Here is a 17,892-nt window from a genome sequence, read left to right as displayed (position 1 = left end):
TTGGCATTGGCCATTTTTACACAAAAGTATGATGTTAAAACAGTTGGGAGTACCCAGTTAAAAACATGGATACACCAAAACAAGCCAGTTAAGTAATGGTGCGTTAACCCTCTTTATTCAGATGACTACTACTGGTCTTTACTTCCTACAAGGCAAGCTTATAACACAGCTTCATAAAGAGATGGCATTTCACTTGTATCCTGCAGCCTGTTCTGATAATCACCATTCTCTGAGATAATCAGGCTAGAGTGTTATTTTTTTTTTTTGCCAGGGTTGGGGATGTCAGCCCCACACAGTGGCACAGAGAGTGAGTTGCCAACTGTCTTACAGACAGTAAAATTGATCAGTCTGGTCTGTTTTTGTCCACGAGTTTTTGCTTTCAGTTCTACACCCCTTCCTGTGAGACGTTACTGCTGGGAAACGTGCATTTCTCAAAAGAAAAATTGAGCTGTGGCCATTCTTGTTGCCCTAACCATAGCATCCTGATTGTTGTGTTCCCGTCTGTGCTGCACTTACCGCTGATTGGGGAAAACAAAAAAAAAAGCACATCTACTGCAGTCATTTGATGCACACAACTGATTGGCAAATAAACACATTGTGCTCAAAAGCCAGGTGTTATCGTGAGTTATTGGGGATTTTAAAAGGATATGCACACAAATGCAGGTCCAAATAGAGGTGCATGGATGTGTTACATCTGTGCTCAGTGTTGAAAATAGCTGTTACATGCGGCCCTAATGTGTAGACTGAACCTTTAACTCACTGAGTATATTTCCTTATTTATTTGATTGTTTCTTGTGTAAAACCGCAGTTTCTCAGAGCCCAGTATAAAATCTTCATTGTATTAGTTTTGTCATGGCAACAAAGCTAAATGATGTAGTTGAAACAATAGCATTGTGCTACTTTACAGAAGAGTGTGAGCTGTTTATTTTTAACAGAGACTAATAAGACACCAGGGACTTACTTTTTATGACTACTGATAAGACTATTGGCAAACTGAAGCTATTTTTTTCTATATGCTTTAACAGTCAAATGTTTGATACGCTGCTATAAAAGGAAGATGAATATTAGGTGTCATTTATCTCTTATCCTCTGCTTTCGTTTTCATAGACTGAAACATCCATGAATTCTCATGCATAGCATTTTTTATCTGGAAAGCTATAATGACCTCATGTTCTGTCTAAGGTCTGTCATTGGTTTGGAAGATGCGACATCTGACGGAAGCACTGCGGTCTCATCATGCCGACTCCTTTGTTTCCTCCATCCCGGCCCTCCTCTCCTCCTCTCACAGTGAATGTGGCAGTGTAATTGAAAACAGCCCGCTCCAGCGTTGTTCACAAAGCCGCACCTAAGAATGAGAGGTGTGGAAGTTTAGGGAACCATAGGGAGAGATAAAAAGGATCGAAATGTGAGCAGAAAAGAACAATTGAAAGAGGAGAGGCAGGCAGGCAGGGAGGAGAAGAGAGGAGGAGGGGGGGGTAGGTTGGGTTTAAGTGTGTTTTTGTGACAAGCATCTGGAAACAATGTAATTTGGCTGAGTCTGGCTCTGTAGAGAGAACTAATGTTTGTTTAATGTGGGATTGTCCGGTACATGTAATTGCCTCTTTACGAGGGTGAGACTGAGTGGAGGATATGAAAAAACATCATCAAATGCTCTAAGCTGTGGGCTAAAGCTGGGCACATTCTGCATATGTGTTAACGTCTCCCTCTTTCGCTCTGTCTCCTTGTCTGATTTCCTCCCTCCTTCTTGATGTCTGCCTCTCGGTCTCTGTCTCTGACATATACAGACTCAGAACACACCCCCTGTCCCCGACTGTGTTTGTGCTGCTGTATCTGGTTAGTGTCAGGGAGGAAAGAGTGAAGGGTTAGGGCCTCCTGAGCCCCTCAGGGAAAATCTAGAGGCTCTCAATCCAAGCAGAGCAGCACTCATGAGGCCTCATGGTTGCTCATTGTAGCTTCTGGACATCTGATTATAGATTTTTTTTTTTTTTTTCTTCTTCTTCTTTACGTCTGTTGAGATATGTGCATTGAAACTCAGTATGTGCATGTATATACAAACAAATATTCAAAGACAGAAGTCTCATCTGTGTTGGATTGCATTGTATTGCATTGTGTTTCTCTGTTTATGCTCCCAGCCAGTAGTAATGGTTATGTTACTTCTCCGCCTCTTAGTGTGTTTACTGTTGCACATTTCTGGGAAGAGACTACAAGTACATACACACAAACACGCACTGCCAGAAGCATGTTGGACCACCCTGCCTATGTGTTTACGTGTCCTGGTTGAGTCACAATCTGTGATCTCTTTTTAATAGGCAGAGTAGACGCATGCATTAGCTTTGTAGCACCATTCCACTTGTTTAGGGGAAAAGCAGAGCCAGAGGATAAATCAACAGATAATAAACATTGTGCCTTCTGTTTATTATCAGAGCTTTCAGGAATTTGCCACTTTCCGATGAGGCTAAATCCACAGTCATCTTTTAAAGCTTTCGTAGCCTGTTGACAAGTAGAAACTGTGGTGCTGAGGTCAGTTACTTTGCAAGATTTTGGTGAATCGTTTCCATCACTCAAGCAGCATTCGTGTCTGTACTGAAAATTGTTTTTTGTCATTCGAAGTGGCTTCCAGCAAAATCTTTCCCTTACTTGATTGTTGTTTCCCACTGCCTTAAGTGAATTTACATTTTAAAATGTACTTTACCAGCAGATGTTAGTCACTTGTACAGTAATTATATTTATTCCTAACATAATGGCATGTTCTCAAATTATTGTTTCACCCCATGTTATTTGGATAGTATTTAGCAATATATGAACATTTACATGATGATGTAGTTATACACACACGTACAGACATTTAAAAGTTAATGCACAGTTTTTGCTAATAGTAACAGCTGATACAGCTCACAACTATATAAGTTCATATTAACAAAAATATCGATCAAATATTTTCACAATGTAATTCTTATAAATTCATGTTGTTGGCCTCGTTTCCATCCTTCGCTAGTTACCATTCTTCCTGCTTAGAATTTGCACAAACTTTCTCGGACATTATCTGTGCTAAGAGGAGGATCCTCATGGTTCACACTGTAATGGGAATCTTGAGTATTTCGAACTTCTGAGTCTTTGAGAACGTAAAATGTGACGGGTATATCACCCGGCTTTACGCTGATTTCCATCCATGCGCATGTCATCTATTTCCACAAGGCTCATGCAGACTTTAGTTGTGCATAATGTACAAGGACAGAGATCAGCGTCTCCCTTCATACATCGTTTACCTGAAAGTAGGAGCCGATTGATTGAAATGTGGATGTTACATTACCGTGTCACACTTCCTATGGGCTTATGATTTAAAGCCAGTCCTGCCATCAGCCTGATGTACATTAACCACACTTCAGAGGTTATAGTGCATATACAGAGAGCTTCTTGTCATTCTGCATGAAAATGACTAAAGGAGAGAGATTGGTAGAGAGATGAGGAAGGTAAAGGGCACCTACACAATTTAGAGTACGATACTATTCAAGCCTTCTGTGTATTTGCCGGCAGCTGAGACAGGAATGATCGGTCAGCATCTTAGGTTTCAGGTTTTGGTTAGAGGCACAATTGCATCTTGCATTTGGCATATACTAATTTCAGTTAAATCTCTAGTATCTGAGCTTTAACTCACGTAGTCATTCACCTGAAAAAAAATAGTAAAGTTCATTCCAACAGACCCCAAGAACGTATTACTTGCTTGTTTTTATTAAATGCAGAAAATCTAGTAGAGTTGCAGTGCAAACCATGCGTGTGGATGGACATTTTTTTGCTGCATCAGCTCAGCGGGGTTAGTGTTGACTATCGTGGTTTTCAAATCAAGTCCAAATACATTTTAATGAAGCCAGTCCCTTAGCAAAGTTGGAGGGAAGCAGCTGTTGCAGAAATAAACAAAAACAAATGCAGAATGCTTCAGCAAATTTTTTTAAATGGCTCAACATATCCTTGGCTATCACTAGGACTTGTGTAAGACAAAAAGTTCTGCTCACACTGGGGCTTTCAACACACTGTTGTTTTTAACTGATACTTCAATTTGCATACCGAATACCACAATGAAAGATAAAATGATTTAACTTTCCAGAGCACTGACACATTTCCCATAGAGACCATTGCACAATACTTAGATATGAATTAGGCCTATTTTGTTTTTTCCTTTTCACATGTATGACTAAAACTGGACTTCCTGAATCATCATTTCACTTATACATGAGCCGAGAGGCGTGGAAGCCTGGAGACAGCAGCACATCCCCATCAATCCTCGCATTCTAAAAACCGGAGATGTTTTTAGTGCCAAGTCTCCTGAAGGTGTGGTTTGGGAAACGCCAGTAAATGAGATCAAATTAAGTCATGGTTTTTAAATGAACTAAGCTTTGGGTTTAAATAGATAAGAAGTTTCAAGTCATGGTTTGTTATGTACTGTCACACACCTTTCACAGTTTGTGGTAAAGTAAAACGCACAAATCAAAGCATGGAGTTATTTTCTTTATGTTGCTAACAATAAGTAAAGCCCAAATCTCGTATGTAAAAGATGTTTACAAGCTACAAAGACCAAGGGAGTGAACGTAGCAACCAACTGACAGACATGTCAACTTGCACAAAGAATCTAATGAGCGTTTTGATCGTATCTTGACCTGTGGCTTTTTAATTTTTAGCTAATTTCCTTCTTCTGTTTTTCATTTTTGGGTTCTAGTTGCCTTTATTCAACAGTGGGGGAAACCAAGAAATGCAAGCAAATAAAGGTGGATGACAATATAAGGAGCCATAGGTTCAGGAGTTAAACTCAGGCCAGGCTGTGATAATGGCTTTCAGCCTTTGTACATTTCTGTCACTAATACTGAAATGATTGTATATAGACAAATTCCTTGTCAAAAACACAACTTTTCCAGACATATTTACTCCGTCACGCGTAGCAACATGATTGCAGTGCAGACCGTCCATGTGGATGGACATTTTTTGCTACATTCTGTGAACTCATGAGGACCTTTGGTGAAAGCACAAATTGGGACACTGTTTTTCCCTTCTCACAGTAGTTACCCAATTCTCTTTTATTCAATAGCCACACTAATAATAATCTGTGCTGTCATTCATTTTTGCACAGTCATCCCTCCTCTAAAGAGTTTGTTATCTATGTCCCTCTTGGTCCACCGTACTCCTAGTTCCTTTCACCATGTCAATTTCCTTCACTGCAGTTGCTCCTGTTTTCATGTAAATTATGTGAAATGCATTGCTTCTACCCACACAGGTATGGCGTCACAGACACTATATTAAAGTCCAGTATTCTGCACAATACCAATAGATTTACCTTGGTTTATAGGCTCGATTAGCATTGTGTGAACTTGTTTGGCAAGGGCTTGGTTGTGATGGATGTTCGTGTATTTGTAAAACTCTCACACTCCAGCTTTAACATGGAATAAAATGATCACATATAAGTAACCTCTTAACCTCTTTGCCACTCTTTAAGCAGCTCATTATGTCCTGCTCTCTATCTCAAAAGTCTGTGGCCCTGTGTTCGTCTCATTAAGGCAGAATCCAGCTGAGCTTAACTTACTCACTGATCCCTGTTTTTAGTCTCTCTTAGTCTTAGTTCTTTTTTTCCTCGCTAGCTCAGTGAAGAAGAGGATGGGCCCAGTTGTTCATTTAGTTGTTAGCCCCTCTCACTCTCTGTCTTAATATGTGCACATATATCTGTTATCCTCTTATCATCTGTCGCTCTACTTCTATCTGCATCTATTCTTGGGCAGTAGGAATGCCACCCCTGCAGGCAGCAGGTGCTCAGGGGTTCTAATGATTGTCTGCTTCCAAATGATAATTGGAGCAGCCCTGCTGCGCCCTGGTCTTTTCGTGATCGAGGCACAGCAAAACAGAGCACAGCTCGTTTCTGATCAATTAGTATTGCCCACCTATCTGCTGGAGTGCTGTTGCAGCCGCTGGCATCTTCTTTTTTTTTATCATTATTACACACGTCATCATTAACGATACTGTTGTTTTGCCTCCATTCTCCACCCAAGCCCCCTTGCTCTTGTCAAGTCTTAGAAAAATTAGTTGGCTTATTCAAAAAGAGGATATGTTATGTGCCTGCAAATATGATCAATCTTCCCACACAGTGATTCAGTCTCCACTCAAACCCCCCCCCCCCCCCCAAAAAAAAAACCCCAAAAACCTTGACATAGGTGGCTGCAGCGATGCTGCTGTTGTTCTGGGGATCCAACGCTGTCTTTTACCTCATTCTGTGCTCGCGCACAACAAAGGATGCTTTATAAATCTCGTGTGAGGCTATGGGGTAATGAGAGGCTGACCTGGGCATAATACTTGACAAAATGGTGTGATTATGACATAGCTGTGGTGCCATAATGCAGGTCAGACAGTGACCCATTTTACAAAAAAAAAAAAAAAAAAAAATCCCAAAAGACAGAGCAGGCTGCTGCTACTCAGCCAGTCTGACCCTCTGTCTGTCTGTCCATGTGGCAGTTTTTTTTCTCTCCCTCTTCTGTTTCTCTCATTCAAGCTCTCTCTTTTTTTTCAAACTGCATTGCATTTCTCCATAAACTACCTCAGTATTTACTACTTGCAGTTTCTATAGTTATAATAACCATTTTCTGTGAAATAGTTCACATTTTGGAGGATTTCCTCTTCAGGTTGCTTTTTCAGTTGGTCTTTGTCAATTCTCTTTCTCCCCATGTCTGGTTTTTCTGCCCTGCAACAGCCTGCAACGAGGAGAGGAGCCAGCCTGGAAATCACTAAGCTATTGGTTTAATAATGCCAGCTCCTACTTTATGGGGATTTACATGTCTGTGTCTGTAAACACCCTGTCCACACACAAACATTTGCATACAGACATGCAGGGGTGTGATAGATCGGCTAAAAAAACACACAGACATTGATTGCATCTGCAGACTCTGCAATAGTCAGACAGTTAGCAGAGGTCAAACGCACCTGCAGACTTGCCTAATTCAGACCAAGCTTGTTGAAGAATCAGCTTTTGAATCACACGAACAGAAAAGCTCTCAAAGGCATATACAAGCAGCTTTATGGTAAGGTTTATGTAAATAGTGAAATAAGTAAAACGGACCAGGATCATTGAGACTAATGATACAGCTCATGTCTGAGGGCTGTGTTTTCCGGGGTGGAGAGAAAGTAGGATGAATAGCGGCATGAGTGGCTGCGACTAAAAGACAATGCAGGGAGGTTGGAAAATTGCACATCAATGCGGGAGAATGAGCAGAAAACAGGATGTTAGGGGAGGACAAAGACAAGAGGGGTAGAGAGAGAAAAAGAAAACGCCATAATGATGGCATTCATTCAGGCACATACGTCAGGTACATTTGGGGGAAAAGCAAGAGCAGAGGAAAAGAGTGGGAAGTGGAAGAGGAGAAGGAGGAGCAACTGAGATATTTAAATCCTGTCTGGGTTTCAAATAGACCATGGACCTCTTAATCTCATCCACTTGACAAACATACACGCAGGACCAGGCAGACGTCTAGCTAGCCTATTTTCATGTGACCTGAATTCCCCAGTGTGGCATTTTTTTCCTGTCAGACTAATCTCATTAAGCTGGGTGCTGAGCTAGAGAACAAACACACCAGGCATCCCTCACTCCTCCTCTGCCTTCCTCTCCTGCCTTAGCCTCCTCCTCATCATGGTCTCCATCAACTCCCCCTACTCTCATCTTCTGTGCTCCCATTTTTGTCACTGTCTTCCATCTTCCATGCCTCCTCTGCCTCCTACTCAGTTGTCTCTCATATGTGTCCCTGCTTTCTGTCTAATTATGGCCTGCCACTGCAGAACAGAGGAGAGCAGGTCTAGCTAGGCATTGGAGTCAAGATCAGAGAGCCACCTCTGCCTCCAGACGTACAATAAGTCCTCATTATTACTGGCTCTCCTGCCCTCCCCCTGCCTCTTCATGTCTGCTTGTGAAAGCTCCACACACCTTCCTCCGCCAGCTTGTGGAAATCAGTGCAATGCACTTATGCATCTGTGTTGCAAGTCTAATTCACGGTATGTGCACAACAGAATGCAGTTATTTACAATTATCTTAATCCCTTGACTACTTCCAGGGCTGATTGTGTGCGTCCTTGTGCATGATTTGGGGAAAAAAAAAAATAAAAAATAGAAATAAGAACCACACAACGAGCAAAGTTATTTATAAGATAAGGACTAGTTTCCAAAGCAGGGCACTGAGGATGGAATATAAACTGCTACCACATGCAGTTTTGTTACAGATGGTTAGCCCAGATTGGAGGTGGAATCTCAGCCTCAAACCAGCTCGCAGTAGCAGTCTTGCCAGTTTTCTGTTTTGACTATAGTGTCACAGAATATGTGGTCAAAGCAGGTCATCATCAAAACAGTGATGGTTACCATGAAAATGAATCCCTGAACGTAAATCAGAAGTTGGAGAGAACTCTCACAGTGCGGACAGGCAGTCTTTCAGTCGTGAAGGTTTACTAATTGGTTCACAGTCGAGATTAAAATGTTTTGCACCTTATTCTAATATATTAAAAGAAACGGCATTACATTCAGAGGAGTTCAATTATACTCATTTCAAGCCTGAAATGGAGCAGGATGTAAACCCAGAGGAAGCTGCTGATGAGTACATTCTAAGGCGAGGCTTCCTGAATAGCAAAGATGGTGATTAAAGACATACTGCCTGAAGGGCTCAGTGAAATATTGTGTATAGTTTTGCTTATATACTTGTTCCAGTTTTATCTTTACATGCCAGTCCTTGTTTGATATTCACTTCATTTCTCAGCTCTTTTTATGTAAGGATTGTCAATTAAAGGCTGCATTGGATGAAGAGTGATGGTCTGTGTGTAAGCTGATGCACAACCACTGCTGGAAAGCTCTGCGTCTGCTCTGAATTCCACCCATCAGAGCAGATATTATCAGAGTTGCAATTCTTTTACGTGCATTGTGTGGGATCAGTTGAAGTTTTGACGTGCCACATTGGGAGGAGCTCAGGTGGGAAAATACTTTCAGACGGCTGAATTCAGCATGGCTGCTTTGGCTTCAGATTAGCTCCCTGTCGAGGCTTACTGGGATTTTCATTGTTGGCAACATGAACAACATTTCCTGTGTGTTCTTAAATACTTGCCGGCATGTACAGTGTTTCAGTCTAATTCATTCAAACCTAACAGATCCAGGATCAGCACTGAAACCTGTCACATAATATGTGTTGTGTTCAGTCAGCCATTAGACTGATTTCATGAAAACTGCACTGCATTCAGTTAAGCTCCTTTAAATGCTCTTGACTCTTGTGATCTCTTTTGTTGTCTCAGCCTCTTCTTAGCTGTTGACCAGCCAACTCCTTTGGCTATGTTCAGCACAAGATACAGAAGATACTGTGTACTGTTTGTAGATTAAGGCCATTATGATACACTACAACCGGTGTTACGTTGTTAAGCGTCTAAGCAGCTAATGCTGCACTTTTCTAAATTCCCTTGAAATTAATTTGACCAAACTGTGAGGCTCTTATATTTGATTCTTTTGCTCTTTGGAAAATGAAAGCAACAACTAGAGTCCATTTGTTTGTTTTTTTTAGATTAATTTGGAAACTGCATTTTTTTTTTCATTTTAATCTGTAATGCCACTGATAAATGATAACTTATGCAACGCTATGCCCTCAGATGTCACAATTCTGTGAATCAGTCGTCATCTTGAACTGTATTCGGTAATATCTTTGCCATCTGTTTTTTTTTTTCATCATTTTAAAGATTATTAATTTTCCCACAGTGTCTGGAGTTTTTGTTTCTACATGTGCCACCATGGAACACGCCAGGCGGGACCTTATCTTGTCACGCCGGCGCCTGTCTGACTTGTTGACGCATTGTTATTAACACAGTAACTAAAGGACAGGAAAGAATCTCTATTTCTAAAACAGTAATTACTAAACAGGATTTTGTCTGATGTGATTAAACTCGCTGCATAGATTTCCATCAATGATCAAAGCAATTTACTTGCTAATTACCAGTTAGTTCATCTTTCAAGAGCTTCCACTTGTGTTACGGAGGTCAAAGGTTATTGAGGCGCTAACCATCTGAAACCATCTGATAAGAGACCTTCATCTGTCCAGAGTTTGCTACAGAGCATCACACTGCTGCTGGTACCACTATTTTTTTTTTTCCTTCTTTTGCTCAGTTCCTGATAAATGACAGTTTATGTGAATATTGTTCCATTTACTTGTTGAAAATGAATTCTTATCCTATTGTGGTTGAAAAGGTTTACCACAGGTTTTTGAAGCTCTCCATTAGAATACACCATCCTCTCTCAATATTTACCCATCTCACAATTAACTGTAATTACCACAAGCCTCAAGAGTAGCCAAATATTTAATCTGACACCACTCACACACAAATAGAAAATCCCGAGGACCCATCATCTCGAATCAAATTTGAGACTCCGTATTCTTTTATTTTTAAATGTCCTCTGTGGATTAGATAATGGTTTACTTCCTAATGGGTGTTAGATGAGAAAATTGATGCCACGTGGTATCTGTGTTAAACATATGACGTTAGCGCTAGCACCTGGTTAGATTACCATTTAGACTGGAAACACAAGGAAACTGTTGACTGGATAGTGTCCAAAAGCAACAAAATGGATATAGCAGAAACTCTAAAATCTCACAGATCACGATTGCACAGGGGATTATGTGTTGGATTATTTTTTTAACAAGACTATTGGGGAAAAATAGGAAGTTATTATGCCTTTTCAGAAATTATAGTCTGTCTCATAACCCCCTGTAGAGCTGCAGCTGTTTTATTTATGCATTAATCTTTGTGAGCTTCAGACATAGACTGTTATCTTTTCCCTTTTTTTCCCCCATTTATTTCTATATCAATTGAGACATTTCGAAAGTATCGAACTATTCCTCGACATACCCTCTCATAACTGCAACACATTCTTGCATGCAAGTTTCTGTCTTTTACAGTTTTATGATGCATTGTTTCGTCTCATTATATCCTCATTAAGAAACTTCATTAACTTCCCTCCTATGCCTTTTAATATGTGGCAGACCTACTTTGCTTGAAGAACTTTGTAAATGACGCCATCCTGTCAGCTACTTAGCGCCATGCATCTTGCTCCGTGCTGTTGAAACAAACCTCCCAAACTGTCACCTGTCATTAGTGACAGTTGTCACTGCCCCACTAAGAAACGTGCTGTGAAATGTCCTGATCTGTGGCTTATAAGATCATTCCTCTGTCCTCAGTTAAGACTTACTTACGCTGACATTCCACCTTTCCCTTCATCCCTCTTTTCTTTCCCCAGCCCCCCCTGCTGATGCAATCTATCAGGAGACAATTATTTAAAGGCATCATAATAAGTGAAACCAGTGTAGTGGGAACCCAATTAACCTTTATATCCTCCCTCTCCCCCAGGCCCAGGACCTGAATGTGATTGAGGAGGTGATCCGTATGATGCTGGAAATCATCAACTCTTGCCTGTGCAACTCTTTACATCACAATCCCAACCTGGTGTATGCGCTGCTCTACAAGAGAGAGCTCTTTGAGCAGTTCAGGACGCACCCGTCCTTCCAGGACATCATGCAGAACCTCGACACGGTCAGTCACATATCAGAAGTGAATTAAGAGAACCTTGGACCTCGAAGCACTTTACCCTGATGGCTTCGGCTGATTTGCAGAATTTTTTTACATCGATCAAGGCTTTATAGATTTCCACTCAGTGTCCTCTATGTGTGCTGGGAAAGGTTCAGAAAGCTGGACTGTGCTAGAACACATGCGAACTGCATCATTAACATGGAGTCTATGGCAGGCTAGGCCCTTTGAAACTAAGTAGTATCAATGAATTAATCAGTCTCCTTGTGTCAGGAGGCTCTGTCTCATAATTATTGAGAGTGTAGGTGCATACGGCAGGAAGGGAGACTGTCTGAGAAAGCTGTCATTCATACCTGTATTGGTCATGTATACGAGGAAAGGAAGCTTTGGTATGTATGTGTGCAGAGTGGGGGTTGCTGCCATGGGCTTTACTGCTATCCATAAGTATGAGGTAGGCATGCTAGCTTAAAATCCTCTGTTAAGTCAGCCTCCTTAAGGCTATTCTGCGAAGCTTTCCCTGCACTTGCAAATCCGTACGTGTGAGCATGAGGTCCAAGATGAGAGGCTGCTTCTTTGCTCTTCTAAATTAACCCCATATGGGAGGCCTTCAGAGTTAATGAAGAGATTAGTATTGGATAGATGCAAACACACACCACACCCGTACTCCTCGTGTTCGCTCTGTAGTGTTTGTTTTCTCTAAAGCAACTGCAGAGCATGAGCAGACAAAATTTCGCCTGTGGATGCATTTTTCACTGTTGGCTTGACAAAAAAAAGCCTTAAAAAGAATAAGTAATACACAGTTTTTTTTTTCGTTTTTTTAAATTTCCTGACATCAAACATTTCTCCAAGGAAAGACCTAGCACAGCGGTGGTAAATATACTTTCCATGATTTCCTGTTTGAGCATAAACCCAGGGGGCATCAAATAATTTGAGTTCCTGTGAAGTGCTTTTTAAGAGTGTAATAAAGAAAATGCTCAAACTCCATGTTGAATTTGTAATCCATTTCCTCTGACCAAAAGCAGCATTCATGCAGTTTTGCACCTTTCAGTTGCAACCATTCTCAGTCTCTCTCAGTTAATTGCCAAATAAATCATAATATATGTCACTCTGTAACACTGCAAAGTGTAGAATAATTTTTGTGAGACCTGCAGTTGCTAGGAAACACAACAGTCAATATATTTTATTCTCTGTTGATGGAGGCAACAATATGTTGAATCTAACAACAAAACACACGAGTTTCAATGGTACAACTATGATTTATTCTACATGTAATGATACCTCGGAAGGTTTAACACTGTTATTGTTTACAGAGTTCGTCTCTGTAAGGTCAGGGCATGGAGCATTATGTCATTTTGTTCTCAGATCTTTATAGTGTACCCGGTCTCATCACATTGGGTGTGGCTGCTGAAATATTAATGTGACCGCTCCAAACAGTGAGATTAGAAGAGTCGAAGAGCCTTATGCTGTCTGCTAGTTTACAATAAATCTCTATGAGGTCAAGATCCTGTGTTTGGTTTTCAAAACAGAAACGGGAGGGATTTTGAAGGCAGATCTTGATGTTAACAGATTATATTTACAAGTATAATGTTGAACAGGAACCCTTGTGAACAATATTTTTGTTATCCTTATTACTTACAATATATAAAATATGTTGTAATTAGGAATAACATTACTAAAAATATTTATTTATAAACTGTATTTTAAACAATCAAATTTTTGTACATTTGGAATAACTTGTAGTTCTTACCAGAAAATGCTACTTAAATGTATTCGACTATATTAAATTTAAATAAATAACACATAAACAAAATTTTTGTTTTTACCCGTGCCAACATTGTTTACTAATGACGACATGTTGGAGATAGCCCAGCATGAGTCTCGAGTGGATAATAAGTAGGACAATAGATGGGTTTCCGATTGCTGCTTTTCATTCGCATTTAGAAGATGTGAATAAGAAAATTAAGTGCGTTTCCTCTTTTTTCAAAGAAGACTATAGGAGCATTGGGGGAGAATGGAAACAACCAGGTCGGAGCTGGTCATTGAAATGACCTGACTTACCAGTTGTTTCCAGTCTGAGCTGGTCTTCAATAAACTTGTGACTGACTGGCACCTTCCCAGATATGATATGATAATCCAGAGCTCTCCATTTTTTCCTGGTTGATGTCCACCGCAGTTATTGTTGTACTTTTCCTCCACAATGTTTGTTTCCAATCTGACTTAAAACCTCTATCAACGTAGCCTGTACCGTGACCCTCTGGTGACACTACGCTGCCTGGTTTGTACATTTCAAACCATTCAATAGATTTATGTCTGTTTCACATTTCATTGTAGCTGCTTTTTAGAAGGTCATTTCATATCTGCTTTACTAGTGAATGAAACCAGAATAACTTTGGTGGATAAGTTGCTAAAGGTTTTTTGTTTTTTTTTTGTTTGTTTGTTTTTTTTTTTTCCCCCAGCACTTCAGTTGGAAAAACGTCCAGTTGCTGTTTAAAAATAGTTTAAAAAGAAAATGGTTGTTTAAAAGTGGAGCAGCTATTTCCTGTGTCCAGACTTTATGCTAAGCTACATGTAGCTAGCCTTGTGTTGAAACAAAAAGAGATAAGTGGTTTACATTTTCTCATCAATAGCCCTTTCCAGGCATATGATAACGGATTAATCGGTCTATTCAAGCAATGATAGTCTGTAATTCAGACAAAAGTCACTATTCTGTTAATGTTCATCACTGCCCAAATCAGATGTGTAGACCACGGTGACTCACACCATGTGACCATGACTCGCACACAAATGTAGCACACACATGACTGAACACTACATATCCACAATTTGTCATTTTGGTGTGACATTGTCAGCTTTAGAAACTCCACTGCAGCATGACCGTAAAGCAGACTGAAGCTCAATCAAGAACATGTATCTTAATCGTATCTGTTGATTTGGTTCAGATGGAAAAGAATGCTGAAATAACTCTCCCGAAACTTCTAGATCTGAATATAATGACACAATACAATTTCATAATTGCTGTTTATGCTTTATTCAGCACAAACACAATATGCTTTTTTTTTTTTTTTTTTTTTTTTAAACTCTGCAACTGTATTTTTATGCAAATCTGTGATTTCCTGTTGTGTAACCTTTAGGTTATTGGATTCTTCAGTCAGCGCCTGGAGCAGGCTGGAAGTGACCTGTCAGTTGAGAGAGTTCAGGAGGTCATCATGAAAGGAGCCCAAGCCCTGCCCAATGACAGACTGAAGGTAATTTGCACACAAACTGAGATGACCGATGGAATGGAAGACCTTGGAGACATGAAGCTGTCCAAGAAAAAAAAAAAAGTGCTCTATATTGGACACCTTGGTGCATGTACAGAGCGTACAGTGTGTTGTCAAAAACTGTTTGGTACACTGGATTGTTGGGTGGGGTTAGTGAAGAAAAGAAAATGAGTTTATTTGGACCGGTAAATGATGAAAGTATGGAATAGAAATATGGAATAGGGTCATGGGACGGGTAGAAGAAAGCCATTGGGACCTGAGACAAAGGCCACAGCCCAATTCTCATCAGCATTAATGCTTATCATCATTCCATCTCTGCTGTCCTGCTACATTCGAACATGTAATGACATTTCAAGGAGATGGGATGGGGGGGGCGAGGGGGCACTTTGTCATGGGCACATAAGATTGGGGGGAGGGGTCGACGGGAAATAAATCTGCCACCACGCCTCGTTACCCAGCACTCCTGGCGGGTTCGCTAACCCCTCCCCTCCTGATGCTCCTCCATTAATCAGCGAGGAAATATGTAACCAGGGGTCTCCACACTCGGGGGCTCCTCACCAGCACAGAAGCTCTTAATTGCATGTTTCATCATGTGTTTTATGTTCTATACTTGGCGGGTGGCTGCAAGGCATTTGTCTCACTAGCCCATGTGGAAGAGGGATGGTGCGTGGTCATGAGTCCACATGCGTTCGCCATCTCACTCTCAGTCGCCACCTTCGAGCTCTAATGTTGCAATCGTCCACAAAGTGGTAGAATTACACATGGAGACATGTGGATAGCCCTGCCATGTCCTTCAGCATACGTTCTGCACCTGTAGCACAGCCTCATGCAGCCAGCTGGAATGCACATGTATGTGATGCATTAGTGTGCGTGTGTGTGTGTGTGTTATCCACTCTGTCTGTCATTTGGATTTTTGTGCAAACTTTGCTGAGTTTGGAGATACAAGCATAATTGTGCAGCCGGTCTGTGCAAAAGTGCTGTTGAGTCTCAGATTGACTCTTCCACCATCTGAGTGCTTTCCAGTTCCACTGGGTGACGTGAAGCGAAAAGAGTATCAAGCCAATGTCTCCTCTGGGAGAAGTCCATGCCTTCTGATGGTACCATCGCTCAAACAAACAGCTGTCTGTCCTCTCGCTTCTCTTCATCTTATGAGCTCATCCTGCTTTTCAGTCCCCAATCTTAAAATCCATAGGTTTGATTAATGTTGTGTGGAGTCATCAATGAGTTGGTGATTACTCAGTAAAAGGAATATGGGTGTCTTAATCAATTGTGGGTTGACAGAAAAGAGATGTGGAGATGTTATGTTCTTTTTAAAAAAAAAAAAAAAAAGTTTGAGAATTTTATACATCCATAGTTTTTCATTTAGTAGTAAAGTTATTCTGTCTAGTAGTAGTTACCTCCAGTAAGCAGGTTATGTGTTTGATTTGTTCCTTCATCAAGTTTTCTGTGTCTGTTTTAATCTGCTTTGATCGAGTTATGTTCTTGTTTTCACATTTACTGGTGAACAGGGAATGCTGATGGTAAAACCTACAAGTGCTGTGTTGAAATTTGAATGAAGCTAGTTGTCATACTTTTGGTCATTGCTGATTTTCCTCTACAGACTTTGTTTGAAGATGGGTCGTTTTCACATTTAGATATCAAAGTTGTATCGTTCAGCCTAATCGCTGATTCAGTTTGCATTTGATGCCTTTAAAACTTTTGTTGGGAGGAGCTGACAGTTGTCAAGTAAACAGTTTTGTTTTGACCTCAGTGACAGCAGATCCAATGTTGTTTTAAGTGAGGTGAACACTATAAACACAAGTCTACAAAGAGCCTGCTAGCTTGAAGGACTTAAGTGTTTAGACAAAGATGTAGACATGCAAATTAAGTCCCAGCTGAAAGAAAGGGTTAAAAGGACTTGGTAAATACCCCAGGGACGACCCTCCGTGCCTCGTCACTCAACTGTCTCTCTCTGATTCTTTGTTTTTTTGTGTGTTGTTTCAGGGAGTGTGAGTTTGAGTGGCGCTCATAGGCACTGCCTGTGGAATGTGTTGTTTAGCCTGTCCAGCTGAAATCTGGCTTTACTAAGCAGCGATAGCCTACAGACTCTTTGGCTCCTCGTGAGGGGACTGCGGGGGGTTGGGCAGTGGGCCTACAAGCTGTTAAGGGTTTATCACAGATCTCAATATGCTCTCCATTGGTTCCTCACAAACGCGTTGTGTTATAGCATTTTGCTGCCACAGTCTCATGAATATGTAGAGCAATCTGAGCTGTTACCTGCTCTTTGTTGTGTTAGCACTGTTGTTGGTCCTTTAGCTTAACTCTGCTGTGGAAATGACTGAAACCAAAGTGGACAATGATGTGATTTGTGATGGAGTGAAACTAAGGCTACGGCTACACAAAAACGAAACGAGGTTTTTTTTTAAAACGGGTACGAAAATTCTTGCGACCACACGGCAACGCGCTGCTGTAAAGACTCAGGTCCAGACGAAAACGGATGAAAACGATGAAACGATGCAGTACACACGCCACTGTGTCACGCCACGCTGTGAGACAATAGAGAAGTGTTAAAATTGGCTCACAGCGTCAACGTTTGACTGACGCAAAAACGTTTTAGCTGTAACAATGGAAACGAAACGAGGCCGTTTTCAAACTTTCCCACTCTGGAACCCGTTCTCAAAAACTATCGTTTTGGGGTAGTGGGAACGCCGGCTCCGTGTGGCCGCGACAGCGAAACGATAAGAAAAAGTATCGTTTACAGTGAAAAACGTTTTCGTGTAGCCGCAGCCTAAATGTTAAGATAATGAAGATTGTCCAGTGTAGGGGCAGTCTGTGCTTTTCGCCTTGGCTAATTTGCTCTTTATGGTTTTTAGCACCTCGTCCGCTCTGTTGCCCCTCCCAGCTGTAGCTGGCTTCAACTAACAGTCAACCAATCAGCATTCAATCAATGCTTACCAACATCTCTGGCGCCTATGGGCTGTTAGCTTTGTGGAGGACTGTACGTCCGTCTGTCAGTACTGAAAAAAATCTATGTCTGCAAATGCAGAGAGCAATGCAGACGGATACCTCCATGAAGATATTAAACT

At 41.0% G+C, this 17,892-nt stretch overlaps 1 protein-coding gene across 1 annotated transcript in view; it reads left to right on the top strand.

The window, feature by feature from the left end:
- Nucleotides 1–17,892, top strand: part of dym (dymeclin) — a 51,279-nt gene that overhangs the window by 27,371 nt on the left and 6,016 nt on the right. Inside the window, exons 15-16 of the mRNA XM_075455825.1 lie at nt 11,391–11,573; nt 14,699–14,812. Coding sequence (XP_075311940.1) covers nt 11,391–11,573; nt 14,699–14,812 — 297 coding nt within the window. The remainder of the gene's footprint in view (nt 1–11,390; nt 11,574–14,698; nt 14,813–17,892) is intronic.

The sequence above is a fragment of the Odontesthes bonariensis genome, chromosome 22, assembly GCF_027942865.1.
Source record: "Odontesthes bonariensis isolate fOdoBon6 chromosome 22, fOdoBon6.hap1, whole genome shotgun sequence".
Classification (NCBI taxonomy): domain Eukaryota; kingdom Metazoa; phylum Chordata; class Actinopteri; order Atheriniformes; family Atherinopsidae; genus Odontesthes; species Odontesthes bonariensis.
This window is presented reverse-complemented; position numbering and strand designations above follow the sequence as displayed.